Source organism: Eucyclogobius newberryi, unplaced genomic scaffold, assembly GCF_026437365.1.
Source record: "Eucyclogobius newberryi isolate DKJ021-1_F unplaced genomic scaffold, fEucNew1.0.hap1 SCAF_4, whole genome shotgun sequence".
NCBI classification, from domain to species: domain Eukaryota; kingdom Metazoa; phylum Chordata; class Actinopteri; order Gobiiformes; family Gobiidae; genus Eucyclogobius; species Eucyclogobius newberryi.
In genome coordinates this window covers 41,909,390-41,930,385 of record NW_027316056.1, presented here as the reverse complement: position 1 = coordinate 41,930,385, position 20,996 = coordinate 41,909,390, and the positions used below count along the sequence as shown (strand labels likewise).

The window sequence follows — 20,996 nt, the reverse complement described above, 5'->3', positions numbered from 1 at the left end:
AATGTGGGTAATAATGAACAAATGACATAAAAGAGTCTAAAAACAAACATGAGGAAATGAATAATAGGATCAATACAAATGTGTTTTCAATGTTTGTATCAGATGTGAACAAAAAAAACTCTTCACTCACTGAATATTGTGCTTTATTATTTTGTAAAGATCATATTTGATTCAAACAGTGATTTGTTCAAAACAGACACTTGTGTGAGGCCGATGTCTGAAGTTTGTTTTCTTCTCAAATAAGTGTCTGAAGTTTGTACAGATTTGTTTTATTTCACACACATTAGAGCGAGTCTGTCGGAGCGCACAGAGACACTGAGGAGTCACAAGAGCAGACCCCAAACCCAGGGACCAGAGAGTGAGTGAATGTGGTGTTGAAGGTGTGGAGGAGGGTCAGTCGCTCAGAGGAGACTGTGTAGAAGGACAGAGAGCCAGCAGGACAGTCCACAAACACTGCTACTGTCCCACAAGAGGAGGACAAGGACTGAGGGAGGAAGGTGTGTTCTTTATTATGATGAACAGAGAAACCATTTTTAGAACAGAACAGACTCCAGGACTGATCATTCCATCCAAACCAACTGTCATTACTGTTTCCTTTCCTTCTGATTCCTCTGTAAGACACTGATATATAAACACTTCCACTCCACTGGACCTCCCAGTAACAGCGACCAGTCAGACCAGTGTCACACAGAAGCTGTTCCCAGTCATCAAATCTGTCCTGATGATGTGGATACAGCTGCTTCTCTCTCACATGTGTCACCTTCTTGTTGTTGTCAGACAGTTTGAGTTTTCTGTGAGCTGTGTTTGGATCCAGAGTGAGATCACAGAAATCTGATGGAGAGAAGACACAACACAGCAGCAGTTAGTCCCCTGTGCGTCTCAACATGTGGACACACACTTTATCAGGATTTGACTCTATTTACTCTTCAAATGTACAGGATTTAATTATGATTCTCATTTCTATATTTATTAGTTGCACCAATCCAGTGTGTTTCATGACATGTCGAGAGTAAGAGTTGAATTGTCAGTAGTTTGTTGGTGCAGTGGACAAAGTAAAGCTCAGTGTGAGGTCACTACACACATTGCTTCACTCCTCAGTGCTTCATGACACACACTTTCTCCTTCCAAATGTCTCTATATGAATCCACAGTCACTTGTGCTTGTGTGTAGACAGTCCTGTGCTGAGTCAAACAGCTGTGTCTGTGTCAGTGTCTTAATAACTCTGTGTTCAGTGATGGACACAGTCTGAGGCCACGCCCACAGAAGAGAGAGAGCCAATGAGAAAACAACAGTAAAGTCTGTTCAATCATAAGAATCATGTGTAGTATTAAAGTGCTGTTTGTGTCAGAAATAACATCCTAAAACTAACCAGTGTGAAATGACTTAAGTCAGACTTACATCTCCAGATGGGATTCATCCATCGTTCTCCTTTGGGCCTCAGTCTGAAAGAAACACACACATCAGTGTTTTTCACAGAGGATTTTCACTTCATGTGAGATGAAAGGTTTGTTCTGTAGAAGCTGACAGAGGTTCTCAACCTGTGGTACACGCCCTTCAATGTGGAGACATCATTTAGATCTGTAAGTGTGACTTTGATGTTTTAGTCTGACAAATGTCCTGTTTCAAACAAAGAGGCAAATCATCTGAAACTCACTTTTATCAGAGGAAAAAACAAATACATATTTAGTCTCTTTTTATTACAGTGACCAAAGGGGCCCACAGTGACCAAAGGGGCCCACAGTGACCCAGGGGGCCCACAGTGACCAAAGGCAACCACAGTGACCAAAGGGGCCCACAGTGACCGATAGGGCCCGGTGACCCAGGGGGCCCAGAGTAACGAAAGGGGCCAACAGTGACCAAAGGAGCCCACAGTGACCCACGGGGCCCAGAGTGACCCACGGTGAGTCACAGGGCACACGATGACCCAGTGACCCAAGGGGCTCAGAGTGACCCATGGGACCCACAGTGACCTACGGGACTCACAGTGATCCACGGGACCCACAGTGACCGATAGGGCCCAGTGACCCAGGGGGCCCAGAGTGACCAAAGGTGCCCAGAGTGACCCACGGGACCCACAGTGACCAAAGGCAACCACAGTGACCAAAGGGGCCCACAGTGACCAAAGGGGCCCACAGTGACCGATAGGGCCCAGTGACCCACGGGGCCCACAGTGAGCCACGGGACCTACAGTGACCCACTGGGCCCACATGACATAGTGACCCACGGGACCCGCAATGATCCACTGGACCCACAGTGACCCACGGGGCCCACAGTGGCCCAGAGGGCCCTAAGTAACCCAAGGTACCCAAAGTGTCCCATGGGGCCCAAAGTGACCCACGGGGCCCTAAGTGACCAAAGGTGCCCACAGTGGCCAAAGGGGCCCACAGTGACCGATAGGGCCCGGTGACCCAGGGGGCCCAGAGTAACGAAAGGGGCCAACAGTGACCAAAGGAGCCCACAGTGACCAAAGGGGCCCACAGTGACCGATAAGGCCCTGTGACCCAGGGGGCCCAAAGTGACCAAAGGGGCCCACAGTGACCAAAGGGGCCCACAGTGACCAAAGGGGCCCACAGTGACCAAAGGGGCCCACAGTGACCGATAGGGCCCAGTGACCCAGGGGGCCCAGAGTGACCAAAGGGGCCCACAGTGACCAAAGGGGCCCACAGTGACCGATAGGGCCCAGTGACCCAGCGGGCCCAGAGTGACCAAAGGGGCCCAAAGTGACCAAAGGAGCCCACAGTGACCGATAGGGCCCAGTGACTCAAAGGACCCACAGTGACCAGCAGTGACCCACAAGGACCCACGGGACACACGGGACCCAGAGTGACCCAAATATACCGACAGGGGCACACGATGACCCAGTGACCCACGGGACCCACAGTGACCTACGGGGCCCAGAGTGACTTACGGTGCCCACAGTGACCCAGAGGCCACACAGTGACGCAGTGAGCCACAGGCCCCAGAGTGACCCATGGGGCCCACAATGACCAACAGTGACCCGTTTGGGCCCACAGGGACCCACTGGGCCAAGAGTGACCCACGGGGCCCACATGACCCTTTAACCCACGGGACCTAAAGTGACCCATGGGACCCACAGTGACCAACGTGCCCCACAGTGACCCACAGTGACCCTTGGGGCCAACATTGACCAACGGGGCCTACATTGACCAAAGGGAAACACAGTGACCAGCAGGGCCCAGTGACCCACTTTGACTCACAGGGCCCATAGTGACCCACAGTGACCCACGGGGCCTACATTGACCAAAGGGACCCACAGTGACCCACGGGGCCCACAGTGACCCACGAGGCCAACATTGACCAAAGGGGCCTACAGTGACCCACAAAGCGCAGACCACTGGGCCAACATTAACCAAAGGGAACCACAGTGACCCATAGGGCACAGTGACCCACCTTGACCCACGGGGCCCACAGTGACCCATGGGGCCCAGGGACCCACGGGACCCACAGTGAACCACAGGGCAAATATTGACCCACGGGTCCCACAGTAACCCCAGGGGCCAACATTGACCAAAGGGAACCACAGTGACCCACAGGGCCAACATTGACCAAAGGGAACCCACTGGACCCACAGTGACCCAAGGGACTCACTGGGCCCACAGTAACCCACGGGACCCACAGTGATCCACGGGGCCAATATTGACCAAATGGGTCCACATTGACCAACATGGCCCAGACCTATGGGCCCTCACTAACCCACAGGGCCCACAGTGACCAACGGGGCAAAATTTGACCAAAGGGGCCCACAGTGACCCATGCGGGCCAGAGTGACCCATGGGACCCACAGTGTCCCACGGGGCCCACAGTAACCAACGGGGAAAAATTTGACCAAAGGGGCCCACAGTGACCCATGCGGGCCACAGTGACCCACCGTGACCCACGGGGCCCACAGTGACCCATGGGACCCACAGTGACCCACGGGGCCCACAGTAACCCAAGGGGCCCACTCTGAACCACGGGGCCCACAGTCACCGATAGGGCCCAGTGACCCAGGGGGCCCAGAGTGACCAAAGGGGCCCACAGTGACCAAAGGGGCCCACAGTGACCGATAGGGCCCAGTGACCCAGCGGGCCCAGAGTGACCAAAGGGGCCCAAAGTGACCAAAGGAGCCCACAGTGACCGATAGGGCCCAGTGACTCAAAGGACCCACAGTGACCCACCGTGACACACTGGGCCCCACAGTGACCAAAGGGGCCACATTGACCAACGGGGCCCACAGTGACCCAAGAGGCCCACAGTGACCCAACGGGCCCACAGTGACCTAAGGGGCCCACTCTGAACCACGGGGCCAACATTGATCCACGTGACCCACAGTGACCCACGGGACCCACGGGACCCACAGTGACCCAAGAGCCTCACAGGGCCCACAGTGACAAACGGGACCAACAGTGACCCACGGGGCCCACAGTGACCCATGGGACCCACAGTGACCCATGGGGCCCACACTGACGCAAGGGTTCCATAGTGACCCATGGGGCCCACAGTGACCCAAGGGACCCACAGTGACCAGAAGTGACCAACGGGACCTAGAGTGACCCATGGGACCCAGAGTGACCAACGGGATCCACAGTGACCCACGGGGCCCACATTAACCCACAGGACCCACAAGGCCAACATTGACCAAAGGGGCCCACAGTGACCCACATGGCCCAGATCACTGGGCCCTCACTGACCCAGTGACGCCCACAGTGACCCACGGGACCTACTTTGACCCACGGGGCCCACAGTGACCAACGGGGCCCACAGTGACCCACGGAGTCCACAGTGACCCACGGGGTCCACAGTGACCCACGGGTCCCACAGTTACCCAAGGGGCCCACTCTGAACCACGGTGCACACAGTGACCCACGGGACTCACAGTAAACCACGGGACCCACAGTGACCCAAGAGACTCACAGGTTCCACAGTGACAAACGGGACCAACAGTGACCCACGGGGCCCACAGTGACCCATGGGACCCACGGGGCCCACAGTTACCCAAGGGACCCACAGTGACCAGAAGTGACCAACGGGACCCAGAGTGACCCACAGGACCCACAGTGACCCAAGGGATCCACAGTGACCCAAATGGCCCAGACCACTGGGCCCTCATTGACCAATGGGGCCCACAGTGACCCACAGAACCTACTTTGACCCAAGGGCCCAGATTGACCCACACGGCCAATATTGACCAAAGGGAACAACAGTGACCCATAGGGCAAAGTGACCCACCTTGACCCACTGGGCCTACAGTGACCAGCGGGGCCCACAGTGACCCACAGGGCCCAGTGTCCCACCATGACCCACGGGGATCACAGTGACACACAGGGGCCCACAGTGACACACAGGGCCCAGAGTGACCCACGGGACCCACAGTGACCAAAGGCAACCACAGTGACCCACGGGGGCCCACAGTAACCCACGGGACCCACAGTGACCCATGGGGCCAATATTAACCAAATGGGCCCACAGTGACTCACATGGCCCAGATCACTCAGCCCTCACTGACCCAAGGGGCCCAAAGTGAGCCATGCGGGCCACAGTGACCCATGCGGGCCCAGGTACCCACCGTGATACACGGGGGCCCACAGTGACTCACTGGGGCCCACAGTGACAGACAGGGCCCACAGTGACACACAGGGCCCAGAATGACCCACGGGACCCACAGTGACCCAAGGGGCCAATATTAACTAAATGGGGTCACAGTGACCCACATGGCCCAGACCACTGGGCCCATATCGACCCACGGGGCCCACAGTGACCCACAGGGCCCAGTGACCCACCATGACCCACGGGGCCCAGAGTGACAAACGGGGGCCCACAGTGACAAACAGGGCCCAGAGTGACCCACTGGACCCACAGTGACACACTGGGCCCCACAGTGACCAACGGGGCCCACAGTGACCCAAAGGACGTATAGTGACCCAAAAGGACCCACATTGACCCACAGGGCCAACATTGACCAAAGTGAACAACAGTGACCCAAAGGGCCCAGTGACCCACCTTGACCCACTGGGCCTACAGTGACCAACGGGGCCCACAGTGACCCTAAGGGCTAAGTGACCCACCATGACCCACGGGACCAACAGTGACACACGGGGCCTACAGTGACTCAAGGGGGCCCACTGTGACACACAGGATCCAGAGTTACCCACGGGACCCACAGTGACCCAAATGGCCCAGACCACTGGGCCCTCACTGACCCACGGGGCCCAAAGTGACTCACGGGGCCAAATTTGACCCACGGGACCCACAGTGACACACGGGACCCACAGTGACCCAAGAGACTCACAGAGCCCAGAGTGACAAACGGGACCAACAGTGACCCACGGGGCCCACAGTGACCCATGGGACCCAAAGTGACCCACGGGACCTACTGTGACGCAAGGGTTCCCATAGTGACCCACGGGACCCACAGTGACCTACGGGACTCACAGTGACCCACGGGACCCACAGTGACCGATAGGGCCCAGTGACCCGGGGGGCCCAGAGTGACCAAAGGGGCCCACAGTGACCAAAGGGGCCCACAGTGACCAAAGGGGCCCACAGTGACCGATAGGGCCCAGTGACCCAGGGGGCCCAGAGTGACCAAAGGGGCCCAGAGTGACCCACGGGACCCACAGTGACCAAAGGCAACCACAGTGACTCACGGGGCCCACAGTAACCGACGGTGAGTCACAGGGCACACGATGACCCAATGACCCAAGGGGCTCAGAGTGACCCATGGGACCCACAGTGACCTACGGGACTCACGGTGACCCACGGGACCCACAGTGACCGATAGGGCCCAGTGACCGAGGGGGCCCAGAGTGACCCATGGGGCCCAAATTGACCAAAGGGGACCACAGTGACCAAAGGGGCCCACAGTGACCAAAGGGGCCCACAGTGACCGATACGGCCCAGTGACCCACGGGGCCCACAGTGAGCCACGGGACCTACAGTGACCCACTGGGCCCACATGACATAGTGACCCACGGGACCCGCAGTGGCCCAGAGGGCCCTAAGTAACCCAAGGTACCCAAAGTGTCCCATGGGGCCCAAAGTGACCCACGGGGCCCTAAGTGACCAAAGATGCCCACAGTGACCAAAGGGGCCCACAGTGACCGATAGGGCCCAGTGACCCAGGGGGCCCAGAGTGACGAAAGGGGCCAACAGTGACCAAAGGAGCCCACAGTGACCAAAGGGGCCCACAGTGACCAATAAGGCCCTGGGACCCAGGGGGCCCAGAGTGACAAAAGGGGCCCACAGTGACCAAAGGGGCCCACAGTGACCGATAGGGCCCAGTGACCCAGGGGGCCATCAATGACCAAAGGGACCCACAATGACCAAAGGGACCCACAGTGACAAAAGGGGCCCACAGTGACCAAAGGGGCCCACAGTGACCAAAGGGGCCCACAGTGACCAAAGGGGCCCACAGTGACCGATAGGGCCCAGTGACTCAAGGGACCCACAGTGACCAGCAGTGACCCACAAGGACCCACAGGACCCACAGTGACCCAAAGTTACCGACACGGGCACACAATGACCCAGTGACCAAGGGGCTGAGAGTGACCCATGGGAGCCACAGTGACCCAAGGGACTCACAGTGACCCACGGGACCCACAGTGACCGATAGGGCCCAGTGACCGAGGGGGCCCAGAGTGACCCATGGGGCCCAAATTGACCAAAGGGGACCACAGTGACCAAAGGGGCCCACAGTGACCAAAGGGGCCCACAGTGACCGATAGGGCCCAGTGACCCACGGGGCCCACAGTGAGCCACGGGACCTACAGTGACCCACTGGGCCCACATGACATAGTGACCCACGGGACCCGCAGTGGCCCAGAGGGCCCTAAGTAACCCAAGGTACCCAAAGTGTCCCATGGGGCCCAAATTGACCAAAGGGTCCCACAGTGACCAAAGGGGCCCACAGTGACCGATAGGGCCCAGTGACCCAGGGGGCCCAGAGTGACCAAAGGGGCCCAAAGTGACCAAAGGGGCCCACAGTGACCGATAGGGCCCAGTGACACACGGGACCCACAGTGACCCAAATATACCGACAGGGGCACACGATGACCCAGTGACCCACGGGACCCACAGTGACCTACGGGGCCCAGAGTGACTTACGGTGCCCACAGTGACCCAGAGGCCACACAGTGACGCAGTGAGCCACAGGCCCCAGAGTGACCCATGGGGCCAACAATGACCAACAGTGACCCGTTTGGGCCCACAGGGACCCACTGGGCCCAGATTGACCCACGGGGCCCACAGTTACCCACAAGGCCCGCAGTTACCCAGTGACCCACAGTTATCCACAGGGCCCACATTGACCCAATGGGCCAAGGGGCCCATATTGGCCCACGGGACCTAAAGTGACCCACGGGACCCACAGTGACCAACGTGCCCCACAGTGACCCACAGTGACCCTTGGGGCCAACATTGACCAACGGGGCCTACATTGACCAAAGGGACCCACAGTGACCCACGGGGCCCACAGTAACCCACGGGACCCAAAGTGACCCACGAGGCCAACATCGACTAAAGGGGCCTACAGTGACCCACATGGCGCAGACCACTGGGCCAACATGAACCAAAGGGAACCACAGTGACCCATAGGGCACAGTGACCCACCTTGACCCACGGGGCCCACAGTGACCCATGGGGCCCAGGGACCCACGGGACCCACAGTGAACCAAAGGGCACACATTGACCCACGGGACCCACAGTAACCCCAGGGGCCAACATTGACCAAAGGGAACCACAGTGACCCACAGGGCCAACATTGACCAAAGGGAACCCACTGGACCCACAGTGACCCAAGGGACTCACTGGGCCCACAGTAACCCACGGGGCCCACAGTGACCCTAAGGGCTAAGTGACACACCATGACCCACGGGACCAACAGTGACACAAGGGGCCCACAGTGACTCAAGGGGGCCCACTGTGACACACAGGGCCCAGAGTGACCCACGGGACCCACAGTGACCCACGGGGCCAATATTGACCAAATGGGCCTACAGTGACCCAAATGGCCCAGACCACTGGGCCCTCACTGACCCACGGGACCCAAAGTGACTCACGGGGCCAAATTTGACCCACGGGACCCACAGTGACACACGGGGGCCCACAGTGACTCATAGGGGCCAATAGTGACACACAGGGCCCAGAGTGACCCACGGGTCCAATATTGACCAAATGGGTCCCACAGTGACCCATGCGGGCCACAGTGTCCCACCGTGACCCACGGGGCCCACCGTGACCCACGGGGACCACAGTGAACCACGGGTCCCACAGTGACCCAAGGGGCCCACTCTGAACCACGGGGCCCATAGTGACGCACGGGACCCACAGTGACCCAAGAGACTCACAGAGCCCAGAGTGACAAACGGGACCAACAGAGACCCACGGGGCCCACAGTGACCCATGGGACCCACAGTGACCCACGGGACCTACTGTGACGCAAGGGTTCCCATAGTGACCCACGGGGCCCACAGTGACCCAAGAGACTCACAGAGCCCAGAGTGACAAACGGGACCAACAGTGACCCACGGGGCCCACAGTGACCCATGGGACCCACAGTGACCCACGGGGCCTACAGTGACGCAAGGGTTCCCATAGTGACCCACGGGGCCCACAGTGATCCGAGGGACCCACAGTGACCAAAGGGATTCACAGGGCCCACAGTGACCAACGGGACCCACGAGGCCAACATTGACCAAAGGGGCCCACAGTGACCCATAGGGTATAGTGACCCACCTTGACCCACGGGGCCCACTGTAACAAACCTGCGTCCACAGTGACACACAGGGCCCAGAGGGACCCACAATGACCAACGGGGCCAACAGTGACCCACGGTGACCCCAGGGGCCAATATTGACCAAAGGGAACTGCAGTGACCCACGGGGCCAACATTGACCAAAGGGAACCCACGGGACCTACATTAACCCAAGGGACTCACGGGGCCCACAGTAATCAACGGGACCCACAGGGACCCACAGGGCCAATATTGACCAAATGGGCCAACAGTGATCCACATGGCCCAGACCACTGGGCCCTTACTGACCCACGAGGCCCACAGTGACCCACAGGACCTACAGTGACCCAAGGGGCCCTACCAGACACAATGGACCCACAGTGACCCGAGGGGCCAAATATATGACCAAAGGGGCCCAAAGTGAGCCATGTGGGTCACAGTGACCCACCGTGACCCAAGGGACCCACAGTGACACACAGGGGCGCACAGTGACTCACGGGGGCCCACAGTGACACACAGGGCCCAGAATGACCCACGGGACCCACAGTGACCCACGGGGCCAATATTGACCAAATGGGCCCACAGTGACCCACATGGCCCAGACCACTGGGCCTTCACTGACCCACGGGGCCCACAGTGACCCACAGGACCCACATTGACCCACGGGGCCAACATTGACCAAAGAGAACCACAGTGACCCACAGGGCCCAGTGACCCGCCTTGACCCACTGGGCCTACAGTGACCAACGGGGCCCACAGTAACCCACAGGGCCCAGCGACCCACCATGACCCACGGGGCCAACAGTGACACACGGGGGCCAACAGTGACACACAGGGCACAAAGTGACGCACGGGACCCACAGTGACCAAAGGCAACCACAGTGACCCACGGGGCCCACAGTAACCCACGGGACCCACAGTGACCCATGGGGCCAATAGTACCCAAATGGGCCCACAGTGACTCATATGGCCCAGATCACTCGGCCCTCACTGACCACGGGGCCCTCACTGACCCAAGTGGCCCACAGTGACCCACGGGGCCAAATATGACCACAGGTTACCAAAGTGAGCCATGCGGGCCACAGTGACCCACCGTGACCCACGGGACCCACAGTGACACACGGGGGCCCAAAGTGACTTACAGGGGCCCACAGTGACCCACGGGGCCAACATTGACCAAAGGGAACCACACGGCCCAGTGACCCACTTTGAGTCACTGGGCCTACAGTGACCAACGGGGCCCACAGTGACTCACGGGGGCCCACAGTGACTCACGGGGGCCCACAGTTACCCACGGGGGCCCACAGTGACTCACGGGGGCCCACAGTGACTCACGGGGGCCCACAGTAACCCACGGGACCCACAGTGACCCATGGGGCAAATATTAACCAAATGGGCCCACAGTGACTCAAATGGCCCCGATCACTCGGCCCTCACTGACCCACGGGGCCCTCACTGACCCAAGGGGCCCTCACTGACCCAAGGGGCCCACAGTGACCCACGGGGCCAAATATGACCAATGGGGCCCAAAGTGGGCCATGCGGGCCACAGTGACCCCTGCGGGCCCAGTGACCCACCGTGACCCACGGGACCCACAGTGGCACACAGGCCCAGAATGACCCACGGGACCCAAAGTGACCGACGGGGCCAATATTGACCAAATGGGCCCACAGTGACCCACAGGGCCCACAGTGACACACTGGGCCTAGAATGACGCACGGGACCCACAGTGACCCATGGAGCCAATATTGACCAAATGGGCCCACAGTGACCCACATGGCCCAGACCCCTCGGCCCTCACTGACCCACGGGGCCCTCACTGACCCACGGGGCCAACTGTGACCCACGGGGCCCAAAGTGACCAAAGGGACCCACAGTGACCCATGGAGCCAATATTGACCAAAAGGGCCCACAGTGACCCACATGGCCCAGACCACTCGGCCCTCACTGACCCACGGGGCCCTCACTGACCCACGGGGCCAACAGTGACCCACAGGGCCAAATATGACCAAAGGGGCCCACAGTGAGCCATGCGGACCACAGTGACCCATGCAGGCCCAGTGACCCATCGTGACCCATCGGGACCCACAGTGACACACGGGGGCCCACAGTGACTCACGGGGCCCACAGTGACACACGGGATCCACAGTGACACACTGAGCCCCACAGTGACCAAAGGGGCCCACAGTGACCCACGGGGCCCACAGTGACCCAAGGGGCCCACTCTGACCCACAGTGACCCAAGAGACTCACAGGGCCCACAGTGACGCAAGGGTCCCATAGAGACCCACGGGGTTAACAGTGACCCAAGGGACCCACAGTGACAAGAAGTGACCACCAGGACCCAGAGTGACCCACAGGACCCACAAGCAAGGGTCCCATAGTGACCAACGGTATTCACATTGACCCACAGGACCCACAATGACACGGTGACTTACAATGACCCACGGGCCCACAGTGACTCACGGAAACCATAGAGACCCTAGGGCCCACAGTGACCCACTGGGACAAACAATGACCCACGGGGCCCATAGTGACCCACGTGACCCACAGTGACCCACGGGGCCAATATTGACCAAAGGGGCCCAGAGTGACCTATGGGGCCCAGTGACCCAAGTGGCCCATAGTGAACCACGGGACTCACAATGACCCACAGGGCCCACAGTGACGCAAGGGTCCCATAGTGACTCACGGGATCCACAGTCACCCACGGGACCCACAGTGACCCACAATGACCCGATGACTCACATTGACCCACGGGGCCAACAGTGACTAAAGGGGCCCACAGTGACCTATGGGGCCCAGTGACCCAAGTGTCCCATAGTGACCCACGGGACTCACAGTGACCCACAGGGCCCACAGTTACGCAAGGGTCCCATAGTGACTCACGGGATCCACAGTCACCCACGGGACCCACAGTGACCCACAATGACCTGATGACTGACATTGACCCACGGGGCCCACAGTGACCCACGGGGCCAACAGTGACTAAAGGGGCCCACAGTGACTAAAGGGGCCCACAGTGACCCACGGGGCCCTCAGTGACCACAGGGACCACCAGTGAGCCACGGGGTCCACAGTAACCCACGGGACCCACAGTGACCAACAGGGCCCTCAGTGACCACTGGGACCCACAGTGAGCCACGGAGCCCACAGTGACCCACGGGGCCAGCAGTGACCCACAGGACCCACGGTGAACCACAGGGCCAACATTGACCAAAGGGGCCAACATTGACCAAAGGGGCCCACAGTTACCAATGGGGCCCACAGTAACCCAGTGACACATGGGGCCCAAAGTGACCCACAGTGATTTAAATCACTTTTGCACAAAGATGGCAAATAAAAAGTGTGTCATGTTTTTGTGAGATATGAAATGTTGGAGATGTATATTTGTGGGTCGAGTGGATTAGTGGATTGTTCTAGTCCTTTCTCTGCTAAACGAGGGAGACACACAAACGGCCCACACAGAGCTGCTGCAGAAGAAACTGCTCACTTATTAAATCTGCTGATGATGCTGCCATTGTTGGTCTTTAAACAGCACTGAAGAGGACGACTGAGCCCAAACTGTTTTTATCACTGGTGAAGTGACAAATGTTGGTTTTAGACACAGGAAAGACAAAATAATGAATTCTTGATTTGAGTTCAGACACACTCAGCCACTCACTCGTGAAGCTGGACAACACAGTCACTGAAACTGAGTCCAAGTCGCTTGGCACAAGAATTGATACAAAACTGAAATGTAACTCTTACACTAAAGCCAAGTTTGAAAAAACCTAGAAACAAAAATGAATGTTGACAGAACAATAATGAGACTGTTTAACAAACGACTTTTATTCTAGGATAAGCAGATATATTTAGCTGTTTGTTGTTTTGCCGTTATTCTGCCTTTTTCCCATGTAAAATGCCTGAGGGCCTGAGAGTTTAGGTCTGACATACGGGACATTTGTAGTGCTCATTAATATTCTGACATCACGCTCGTATTGATCTATTCAAACTGAAGCTGTTCCTGAACCTTTGGAGCACAAACAATCGGCTGGAGCTTTTGTGAAGCTGATTTACTCTAATTAAAAGTAGAAACAAGCTCTGCACAGAAGAAATCAGATTTTAAATTCTGCCAAGGTTTTCTTTGTTAAATATATGAATAAGTAAAGCTGGAGTTGGAGGATGTCTGACTGACACTAGTTTGAGTTTTTGTTGAGTTTTGACCATTATTTTTAAAAGCAGATGGTAAATTAATTATAAATTAGTTTTAGGGACTTTTAAAGAAAATAAATGCCCAGGTGGAATGTATATAAAAGTATTACCATTTTTAATTTTATTTTAGGAAATTTGTTTATTTCTGAGTTTGGAGAACAAACTGACCCTGATTCTTCCCAGAATGATTGATTTGACTGAAAATAAGTGGGACACATCTAGTACAGCACATCAAGCAGCTTTAGAGTCCCTTTTATCAGATGTGGACAAAATGGAATAAGGAAAGAAAAAGTCCAAAGTCCCAGGCGTAAGGTCTCTTTCAAGGAGTATGTAGTAAAGTAAATAAAATGGTATTTTCATGTTAAATATTGTTAGTTAATCCTGTCTGTTATTTCCTGGTCTGTGGTCTTTTATTTCACGTTAAAACAACATTTGCTCCAGTAGACAGACCTAACTGAACTAAACTGGTCCATACCATAGTGAACACACTTATTATATTATACAGATATTAATCTGTAAAAAGCATTCTTAGGTGAGAACAGGTCCATACTTGAGAGTGTCCAGTGTGCAGTGGGGGTCCTCCTGTAGAGCAGACAGGAGCTTTACTCCTGTGTCTCCTGGATGGTTGTAGCTCAGGTCCAGTTCTCTCAGACGGGAGGGGCTGGACCTCAGAGCTGAGGTCAGAGAAGAACAGCCTTCCTCTGAGACAAAACAACCTGACAGTCTGAGGACACATGTTATTCTAATCAGTCAAGGAATTAGTAACATTTAATCCAAATTACACAAATAACAAGTTATCTATCTTTATATCAATGTATGTTGTTATTTTCCAATGTAACTGCCAAGAAGTTATGTAATAAAAGTGAATAATATTAAACCCTCTTACCTGAGTTGTTCCAGTTTACAGTGAGGACTCCTCAGTCCTCACTGTATATACATATATATATATATATATATATATATATATATATATATATATATATATATATATATATATATATATATATATATATATATATATATATATATATATATATATATATATACATATATATATATATACATATATATATATATATATATATATATATATATATACATATATATATATATACATATATATATATATATATATATATATATATATATATATATATATATATATATATATATATATATATATATATATATATATATATATATATATATATATATATATATATATATATATATATATATATATATATATATATATATTTTTTTTAGGCCCAAAGTCACTGGGACAGGCTTCAGTCACCCGCAAACACTCACGGGAAAAAGCTCATTCTTGTTTTAGACTCTGATGTCTGTTTTACTCTAATTATAAGTAGAAACAAGCTCTGGACAGAGGAATTCTAATTTTTAATTCCGCCTAGATTTTCTTTGTATATAAATGAGTAAAGCTGGTTTCTGGAGGATCGGCTGATTCACTCTAAAATGAGCATCTCTCTCATAAAAGCTGAAGATACTTTCACTAAAAAATTGTTTTAGGGACTTGTAATAAAGCAAAAATATCCAGGCGGAATCCATATAAAAGTACAATTAATTTTTCATTTTATTTAAAGGTAATTTTTTACTTTGTAAAGACTGAGCCTGATTCTTCCCGAAATGATTGATTTGACTGAAAATAAGTGCTTTATTTTGAAAAACAGCATATCAAACAGCTTGAGTCCCTTTTATCAGATGTGGACAAAACAGAATAAAGAAATAAAAAGTCCAAAGTTCCACGTGTGGAACGCCCTGCGATTAAACATGACTTTGTTTTTCTACACGATTCTAAACCTGCAGCTCGAGAGAAAAGAGGAATGATTTCAGAGAGAATCGAGATGATGCAGAGAAAATATTTAGAATTCATGCATTAGTTTTAAAGAAGATTTTAAAATCTTCAAATACAGTTGTAAATGTAGATACAATATGTATTCATTCTCGCAAATGAAACATTAAACATTAAAAAATATATATATAATTATTACCAACCCTAACCCATTTTTTGTTATTATGGGTTATAAAATGTCTAGAAGCAGTAATCCAGAATATATTAGTACATAGTAAATAGTATTAAAATAATATAAGTACATAGTACAAACCAGTGTATGTGTTTCTGACCTGAGCTGTTCCAGTTTACAGTGAGGACTCTTCAGTCCAGAAGACAACATCTTCAGCCCTGAGTCCTTCAAGTCGTTGTGACTGAGGTCCAGGACTCTCAGACTAGAGGACTGGGAGCTGAGGACTGAGGACAGAGCTTCACAGCTTCTCTCTGACAGGTCACAGCTGCTCAGTCTGGAGAGAAAAAACATTATTCATGTTCAAGTTGAATCAAACCATTCTCTGTTAAACAAAGGTTACTCACAGAGCTTTGTTGGAGGCTTTGACCACTGGCAGCAGCCTCAGGAGAGCCTCCTCTGAAGCAGAGTATTTCTTCAGCTCAAACTGGTCCAGATCTTCTTCAGATGATAATAAGATGAAGGCCACAGCTGACCACTGAGCAGGAGACAGTCCACGTTCAGACAGACGTCCTGAACTCAGGTACTGTTGGATCTGCTCCACCAGAGAACGCTCATTCAGTTCATTCAGACAGTGGAGCAGGTTGATGCTCCTCTCTGCAGACACATCCTCACTCAGCTTCGTCTTGATGTACTCAGCTGTATTCTGATTGGTCTGGGAGCTACTTCCTGTCTGTGCCACTAGACCTTGTAGAAGGCCCTGATTGGTCGACAGTGAAAGACCCAATAGGAAGCGAAGGAGCAAGTCCAGGTGTCCATTTGGACTCTGTAAGGCCTGGTCCACAGCCGTCTGGTGAAGATGCTTTAGTTTTCTTTTCACACTAAGTATTGTTGACTTCTGTGTTTTCTCTGACAGCAGGTTGATCCCAGTTTTGATGAAGGTCAGATGGACGTGAAGAGCAGCCAGAAACTCCTGCACACTCAGATGGATGAAGCAGTAGACCTTGTCCTGGTACAGGCCTGGCTCCTCTCTGAAGACCTCTGTGAACACTCCAGAGTACACTGAGGCCGCTGCAGTGTCCAGTCCACACTCGCTCAGGTCACTCTCGTAGAAGATCAGGTTTCCTTTCTGCAGCTGCTCAAAGGCCAGTTTTCCCAGAGACTTCACCATCTTCCTGGTCTCTGGAGTCCAGTGTGGGTCTGTCTCAGATCCTCCTTCATACTTGATGTTCTTGACTTTGGCCTGAACCACAAGGAAGTGGATGTACATCTGAGTCAGGGTCTTGGGCAGCTCTTCTCTCTCTCTGCTTTTCAACACATGCTCCAGGACTGTGGCAGTGATCCAGCAGAAGACTGGCATGTGGCACATGATGTGGAGGCTTCTGGACTTCTTGATGTGGGAGATGATTGTGTCGGCCTGGTCTCTGAACCTCTTCCTGAAGTACAGCTCCTTCTGTGGGTCAGTGAACCCTCTGACCTCTGTCACCATGGAGACGCACTCAGCAGGGATCTGATTGGCCGCCGCGGGTCTTGTGGTTATCCAGAGGCGAGCGGAGGGAAGCAGGCTCCCCCTGATGAGGTTTACCAGCAGCACGTCCACTGAGACGGACTCTGAGGGGTCAGTCAGGGCCTTGGTTTTGGTGAAGTCCAGAGAAAGTCTGCACTCGTCCAGACCATCAAAGATGAAGAGCACCTGGAGGTCTTCAAAGCTGCAGAGTTCTGCTTGTGTTTGACTAAAGAAGTGATGAACAAGTGTCATTAAGCTGAAGCTTCTCTCCTTCAGCACATTGAGTGCTCTGAAAGTGAACGGGAACAGCAGCTGTATGTCCTGGTTGGCTTTGCCTTCAGCCCAGTCCAGACTGAACTTCTGAGTGAGCACTGTTTTCCCGATGCCAGCCACGCCCTTTGTCAGCACTGTTCTGATTGGTCCTTTTGTGTCAGCTGGGCCTTTAAAGATGTCTTCACATGTGATGGCTGTCTCTGCTGGGCCTGGTTTCCTGGAGGCTGTTTCCATGTGTCTGACCTCATGTTCCTGGTTGACCTCTGAAGACCCTCCCTCTGTGATGTACAGCTCTGTGTAGATCTGCTTCAGAAGGGTGGGGCTTCCTGCTTTAGCGATGCCCTCAAACACACACTGAAACTTCTGCTGCAGGTCACACTTCAGTTTACGCTGACAAACTCCAGAAAAAGTCCCTGAATGAAGACAACAGACACAACCCTGAGTCTCAGAGAAAATAAAATGAGGTGAACACCTTGTTAAATGTGTTAAATGGTCCTACTGCTCCACAGACGCTCAGCCAGCTCCTTCTGCTTCATCCTCCTCAGGAAGGTCAGTGTGATCTTCAGAACAGCCTCACTGCTGCTCCTCTGCTCTTCATCCTCATCCTTCAGAGGCTCTAAGCATTCTGGGTAATCCGTACTCAGAACCTTGTGGAGCTTCTTCAGCTCCTTCTGGACAAAAGTGAAGATGTCCTTCTCCAGAAGCTGCTCCAGAACACATTATAAACAACACTAATGCAGTCAGACTCATTCATCTGAACATTTACAAACTTTAGTGATTGACAGACCTTAAATATGGAGTCCAGCTGTGTCTGATGGTGCTGACCACTGGAGACCTCTGGACCCGGCTGCTCCACTCTGTCAAAGACACTGATTTAACATTTATTATTACCATTGTTGTTCATTGTTTCCTTACCATTGCTGGTATGTCTTTTCAATTTTCTAACTATTACTTATAATAATGGCATGACTCATGTTTATTTAGTGTTAAACGTGATTATTTGAAACAGTTCTATTTGAGACTGGAATTTAATTTTATGGTTTTGTCTTTGGATACTTTAGTTTAAGACAGGGGTGGGATTCAAAACGTTTTCTTCTTCCCACTCCTTTTCGAATTTGAATAAAAAAAACTTTTTTATTTGATTTTATTTTTTTGCTGACATGTACTTATTTGTACTTCTTTTTTAAAGTATTTTTTGGCCTGTAGGCTTTATTGGACAGCACAGCTCAGCATGGAATGGGTAAGAGAGAGTAGGGAAGACATGCAGTAAATTGTCGTAGCTGGGATTCAAACTCTCGACACTGCGGCCGGCTGTACGTGGAGCCTGGCATATGTGCTGCCACCTTAACCACTCCACCACCGGGCAGCACTTGTACTTCTTTGTTTCTACTAACGTCTCAAAAAAACACACACACATATATGCGACGAGTTGGCCAGGGTGTACCCCGCCTAAGGCCCAAAGTCACTAGGATAGGCTCCAGTCACCCACGAACCCGAGAGGGAAAAAGCGGTAGAAAATGAATAAATGAATGTTTTTTGTTTTTGTTTTTTCTCCTTTTTTTCCCCAATAAACACTTACAGCTCTGATGCCAAATTATATGGAAGTTCCATAGACCAGTCACTCCTGAAGGACTCACAGCTGGGGAATTCTGCAGAAGATTCTGGTTTGTGCTCGAGTCTGTTGGATTTAATAAACAGTGGAAAAATAATTATTGACTAAAAACACTGATTTAGAAGACAATTTAGATGAATCACACATTTTCTCTCTAAACTGAAATAGTTGAAGTAAACACTAGAACAGCCAGAGAAACTGAGGAGCACCAACATCCCCAGAACGCTGATGGTGAACTTCTACAACTGTGCCATCAGTTCTGATCTGACCTATGGATTTTTAGTTTGGTTTTCCAAAGTGAGGTAAAAACAGCTTGGACTTCTCTCCCAGAGATCAGTCCCATCTACACCAGCCGCTGTCTGAAGAGAGAGCACAACCTCCTGCATGAGCCACACCACCAGCTCCACACCTGCTCCACCTGCTGCCCTCAGGGAGAAGGTACAGGTCCAAACAGACCAGAAGCACCAGACTGAGCAACAGCCTGTATCCTCCTGCTGTGAGGCTGCTGCACAGTGGCTCCTCCCCTCTCTGGACATTGACCACACCCACCAACACAATAACAATCATGGAACTCCACTTGTCTGACTCTATGTCCTTGAAATATTCTGAAATATTCAACCAAACACTACAAAAAAATTCACTAAAGACTTGTCATTTTTCTCTCTCAACAGAAAAGCAGTAACAACATTGCCCACTCTGCACCTAAAGATGTTTTATTATTTCATTAAATCAAGTTCATAGATTTCTCTGGAACATTGTAACTTCAAAGACCTTTTCTGTAAATGTTTTCTCCCACAGAGACACAAAGATCAGCCTAAAGTAGCACCTACACACACCAAACTTTACAAACTTGGACTTAACATGATTTTGACGAATCGTACACAAGGATTTGTTGATATCTAATTCCAAGCTTGATTTTTTTTAAGTTTTGACTCCAAGAATTTAAGTAAATTTGAATTTTACACCACATTTTAAGACAGATCCAGTAAATCAGAAATCCAAAATTCCCTCTGTATGTTTACAAAAACAAAATGAAGCAAATCATTTGGTTCTGACCATTTTTCCAGATCAAAATGTCTCAAATGTGACACTTTTTAATCAAAAATGCCTTATAAAAAACGTTTACATTTCTTTACATTTATGGAAGTAAACTACAAAAGAAGTTTCAAACTGATATGTGTAAAGTCTTCTTTTCTGTCCTCTTCACCTGCAGCGTCTCTTAACTCACATTTACTAAAGATGTTTAGTGTCTCGGAGGTGATTATGTGGTAGTTGCAGCTCACTTCCAGATCTTATAATATCAAGCAGTGCTTTAATACCTATAATGTCATTATTATATCCCATAACACACAGATGTGACTCACGGCTCTGTCCTGAAGGTCATTGGTTCATTCTTAGACATGTGACTCCTGAGGGACTCACAGCTGGGACCAGGTTCAGACCGAGGATGTTTCTGGTGGATCCTGGGAAAGACAAACATTACAGATCAAATGTAAAAGATTAAAAGCATTTGACTTTGACTTAATTCCAGTTACTCCTAAAACAGTCCTATAAACACACATCAATAATCAGATCTAATGATTGTGTCTGACTTACTGTGGATCATGTTTCTTTAATAAATTAATATTTCGTCCAATGGAGGTTTCACTTGTCACTTCTCCCCTGCTGGTGGTGGGAGGTACTGCGTCCTCTCTGTGC

The 20,996-nt window shown here is 51.9% G+C and overlaps 1 protein-coding gene across 1 annotated transcript; it reads right to left on the bottom strand.

Moving 5' to 3' along the window:
* Window positions 1-259: 259 nt before the first annotated feature.
* Window positions 260-20,985, bottom strand: LOC140377875 (NLR family CARD domain-containing protein 3-like). Its single transcript, XM_072463481.1, has 10 exons — window positions 20,895-20,985; window positions 20,663-20,761; window positions 19,266-19,364; window positions 18,474-18,543; window positions 18,186-18,390; window positions 16,314-18,099; window positions 16,070-16,243; window positions 14,475-14,648; window positions 1,399-1,442; window positions 260-831 (listed from the first exon to the last, which is right to left on the bottom strand). Exons 2-10 carry the CDS (start codon window positions 20,698-20,700, stop codon window positions 284-286), a joined length of 3,138 nt encoding a protein of 1,045 aa, XP_072319582.1. The 5' UTR covers window positions 20,701-20,761; window positions 20,895-20,985; the 3' UTR covers window positions 260-283.
* Window positions 20,986-20,996: the final 11 nt, after the last annotated feature.